Source organism: Notothenia coriiceps, unplaced genomic scaffold (assembly GCF_000735185.1).
Source record: "Notothenia coriiceps isolate Sejong01 unplaced genomic scaffold, NC01 NC01_scaffold00035840, whole genome shotgun sequence".
Classification (NCBI taxonomy): Eukaryota; Metazoa; Chordata; class Actinopteri; order Perciformes; family Nototheniidae; genus Notothenia; species Notothenia coriiceps.
In genome coordinates this window covers 599-5141 of record NW_011368541.1, presented here as the reverse complement: position 1 = coordinate 5141, position 4543 = coordinate 599, and the positions used below count along the sequence as shown (strand labels likewise).

General features: G+C 42.9%; 1 protein-coding gene across 1 annotated transcript; it reads left to right on the top strand.

The window, feature by feature from the left end:
* The first annotated feature begins 1177 nt into the window (after positions 1 to 1177).
* On the top strand, positions 1178 to 4020 carry adprm (ADP-ribose/CDP-alcohol diphosphatase, manganese-dependent). The gene is made up of 3 exons (XM_010791793.1): positions 1178 to 1872; positions 2570 to 2692; positions 3532 to 4020. Exons 1-3 carry the CDS (start codon positions 1317 to 1319, stop codon positions 3825 to 3827), a joined length of 975 nt encoding a protein of 324 aa, XP_010790095.1. The 5' UTR covers positions 1178 to 1316; the 3' UTR covers positions 3828 to 4020.
* Positions 4021 to 4543: the final 523 nt, after the last annotated feature.

Below are 4543 nucleotides of genomic sequence, written 5' to 3'. Positions count from 1 at the left end.
CAATGTAAGCGTGACGTATTTGGTTCTGAGATCTTGCTGGGTTGCCGAGTGGGACCAGACTCCAGCAAAGGTCAATTGTGTCTAGAGTGCGCCATCGAGTGGGATCAACTGAAATGCCGGGTATTGCAGGAAAAAGGCTAAATGAATGCGCTCTTTACTATAATTTGGACAATTTTGTATCAATATTAGGCGGGCTGGATTCAAAAGCCCAACGGGCCGTATATGGCCCGCGGGCCTTAGTTTGCCCATGCCTGCTTTATAGAGACAGCTAACTGACAAACTCAAGGAACTGAGGACACTCCCTAATAGGCCTTATGCTGTTTAGCCTTACCTTGATGATTCAGGGACGTGTTCAGTGCAGGTCTTTTGTTTGCTTTTTCAACTCAAGGAGCCAAAAGACTCAAGTTGATTTGATTTGCCCAATTTCTGATTGCTCATTTAATGTGAAGGAAAATTCCCATTTGAGTTGATACAGTATATGTGTGCATATAAAGCACCCTTTGGCCTAACCTGGGAGAGCCTTATGTGTACTGCCAACCTAAAAGTACCTCAAAAATGTTAATCAAGAATTTATTGAAAAGTTATTTTGCTGATTGTTGTATATCGGCTCAGCCAGGTTATATGGGATGCCCAGTCTACTTATGGGTCAATCATTGTGAAATATTAAACTTAGTTATTTTCTTTAATTTTCCATTCTCATGTAGAATGCTATTACGAAACACACATTTGGTTGTTTACAGCATAAAGAACATCTGATTTAATGTGAGGTACGGAAATAATAATTTGAGTATAAGTATTTACAACAGCTGTAAGATGCTTGAAAAGCTTGAAAATGCACCTTGAAAATGCTTGAAAAGTGCTTGAATTTGATTTTGGAAAAGGTGTAAGAACCCTGTAATAGACTGCCACAAGGATGAAGATGAGAGAAGAGTGTTAGTTTTCAGGTTTAGCTGATGAAAAAGCTCAGCCTTACCTTGGGGAATCTGCTAGGAAAGATCATCAGACAAAGTATTCAGCCTGTTCAAAACAAATCTAAAAGGCAACCAGAATTATAGAGAGAATGTAGTGTTTTTTCCTATGTTTTTTTCATTTATTCTGATCCTGCCAATCTAATGATCCACACTCCAGTCCAATAGGTGGCGGTAATGTACCTATTCGTGGTGGTTGACAACCGCCAATAAACCTCATAGTTTTAGAGAATCCGAGAGAAGAAGGGGGAAAAGTTCCTGCTATCGTGTGACCAAACAGGACATTGAACCTGTCTGCATTTCATTAAAGCGGGTAGTGTATGCTGTGTCGGCACTCACACATCGACCATGGACGGCTGTCCTTCCACTCCGCTGTTCACATTCGGAGTGATAGCAGACATTCAGTACGCGGACCTAGAGGACGGGTTCAACTACAGCCGGACGCGCAAGCGGTTCTACCGGAGCAGCCTACAGCTGCTAAAGAACGCCCAGAGGAGTTGGGCAGAGTCCGCTGTCAGACCCGAGTTTATCCTCCAGCTGGGAGACATTATCGACGGCTTCAACAAGGGCCACGGCGCGTCTGAGCGGGCCCTTGACACCGTGCTGAGGGAGTTCTCCGGGCCCGCGGAGGTCCACCATGTGTGGGGCAACCACGAGTTCTATAACTTCAGCAGGAGCGCGCTGCTGCGTTCACGACTCAACAGCAGCGCGCTGCACAGGGACCTGGACCTGAGCGGGGACGTCTACGCCTACAGCTTCAGCCCGGCCCCCGGATTCACGTTTGTCGTGCTGGACGCCTATGATGTGAGCCTGCTGGGCAGGGAGCCGTCCAGTGAGCAGTACGGCCAGGCTATGGATCTGATAAAACTCTACAACAACAACGACGACCTGAACTGCCCCCCAGGTACACCCCCCAGGCACAGCGGGCAGAGATGTGATGTGATTTGTGGATCACCCTAGTGCTGATCATTCAAATGTATTTATTCACGTCTTAAGCCACGTCCCAGACAGCAGGGTGACTGGTGTGAAGAGCAGTGCTGCTATAGTGAAGTACATTTACTCAAGTTTTGCACGATTCTGGGGTACTCGAGTATTTTTAAGTGATGCTACTTTATACTACTGTTCCACTACAATTTGGATGGCAATATTGTACTTTTTACTCATTCATTTGACAAAATGAGTTACTAGTTAGGCCTACTTTACAGATTCAGAATATTAGCACATATAAATAAACTAAGAAATAAACTCTGCTATAGTTATTAGTAAAATATCCAGCAATAGTATATCAAGTTATAAAAGTAGCTCTACATTCACCAGCTGTGATGAACACATTATTGCAAAAATAAATAAAAATATATTCATGTAATATCAATTATTCTAAAATGGGACATTACGCAGATTAAGTACTTATATACTTTTGGAACTTCAAGCATATTTGAATGCCGATATTATTGTACTTTTACTTATGTAACATTTTAAATGCAGGAATTTTACTTGTAGCACAGTACTTTTACATTGTAGTGTTTCGTCTTGTACTTAAGTAAAATATCTGAGTATTTCTTCAAGTAAAGAGTGATTTTCAGATGTCGTGTTGTTTTCAGTTTTGGAAGGGCTGCAGCGGAGGTTCACCATGTTCAACGGGGGCTTCGGTCAGGAGCAGCTGGACTGGCTGCATGCTCTTCTGACCGCCTCTGATGACAAAAGAGACAGAGTTACAATCGTCAGTAAGTTAAAACTGTCGCCCCTACAGTGCATTAGTTATTAAATATATATATATATATATATTATAAGTGGAGTCATTTAATATGTAAGGTGAATCCACTCCAGTGTTGTCCTGCACTCAGAGGAGCAGCTTGTGACAGACTGCAGCTGTAAGATGGTTTACAATCTCCACAGCCTGGGGACTTCTTTAGCTTGTACACATAGAGCAGCACACTCATACTCACACATTTGGGGTTCTTAAATGGGCACCCCCCATCCTGAAGCGCCTGAAGAGAGATTAGGGTTTTCATTTTATTTCCACATCAAAAATGTGTAGCAGACAACGGTCTTGTTGCTCTGTGTTGCATTGTTAATGAGCGAGACACACCGGAGTTGAGGAGCTGTGGGGTTTATTCTCCCAAAAATATAATTTACAATTTACAAAAAAAGATCTATGAGATCTATTTGTGGCGGACGATATTTAATTGTGGCGGCCTGCCACAAATGAATCGATGTATGGGAAACACTGTGTCATCTAAGGAGCAGTTGGATTAAATACAAGAAAAAAATGTAGGCGAATCATCACAGATAATTGAGGTGGTTTTTATAGAATGGTAACGAGCTCAAGGGGTACACGAGACCGAAAAGGTTGGGAACCACTGTCCTCATGTATTCTTCAAGGGGATGGTAACAGAAGCCTCTGCTTCCAGAACTGCAAAGCCTCATTTCAGACATCCTGGCGCCACTGTGATTAGATGAATCAAAAGGAAATTGAGTTGCAGCAGTCTATGAAATACATTGTGTACATCAACTGCTGATCTGGAAGTGCCGCTGTGAAATCCAACCTTGTTTTGTTGTCCAGGTCACGTCCCTGTGCACCCCGGCTCCACAGACCCCATCTGCCTGGCCTGGAACTACGAGGAGCTGCTGGCCGTCATCCGGGCCCACAGCAGCGTGGTGTGTTACATGGCCGGACACAGCCACGACGGGGGGTACTGTCAGGATAAAGACACGGGCGTACACCACGTGACGATAGACGGGGTGATCGAGACCCCCCCTGACAGCGATGCCTTCAGCACCGTCTCTGTGTATGCAGACAGGATGGTGCTGAAAGGGGAGGGGAGGGTGGAGGATCGAGTGTTTCTATTCCCATCATAAGGATACAGTTCACACCTCACTGAGGCTGTCGGGACGTTATGACAGGGATTTTATGGACTGGGATATTTCCAGAGTGTTTATTATTCTCTGGGGGTCAGGTCCCTTTACAAGAAAGACAATCTCCCATCTCGTAGCGTTAGGCTTTCCATGATTTTCTCAGATGAATAAACATTAACACACTTCAGTCATGGAAGGGCTGTAACCTACCATTGGTTTAGTTTTGGTAAAGGCTTTAAAGTGTGAACTAACTGAGCAGGGGGAACACCATACTGTCAATATGTATTTATTAAATAGTTTTGATTATTTATGAGTGTATATCTAATATACAAGCTTTTACACAAGAGGTTAAATGCTATTATTTGTATAGTTATACACAATTTAAGCAGAATTTTGTATTAGTTACATATGCTGCCTACTGCATTTTGCACATATAGAAAGCACTGATTTTATTAAAGTTATTTGATGGGCATTGTTGTGAAAAATGGCCTTGCTAATTTGTTAGTTGAACCCCTTCTTTGACTTTGCAGGTTCTGCTCGCACATGTGATGATAAATTATTTGTTAGTAATTGCAAAGTGGTTTATTTATGGAATAAAATTAGCACAAACATAAAAGCCTCTCAGATAGGAGTGTAAAGAAGGTTCAGGAACAGTAGGAATTATAATGTAGGCAGAGCATGAAGTAATTACTGTCCTAAATCCACAGTTTACAAAACCC

Excerpts from the sequence above, each read along its gene's own strand:
- adprm (XM_010791793.1), top strand. The coding sequence starts at position 1,317 with ATGGACGGCTGTCCTTCCACTCCGCTGTTCACATTCGGAGTGATAGCA. Across the intron at positions 1,873-2,569 it reads CGACCTGAACTGCCCCCCAG|TTTTGGAAGGGCTGCAGCGG; the intron begins GTACACCCCCCA and ends TGTTGTTTTCAG. Across the intron at positions 2,693-3,531 it reads AGACAGAGTTACAATCGTCA|GTCACGTCCCTGTGCACCCC; the intron begins GTAAGTTAAAAC and ends TTTGTTGTCCAG.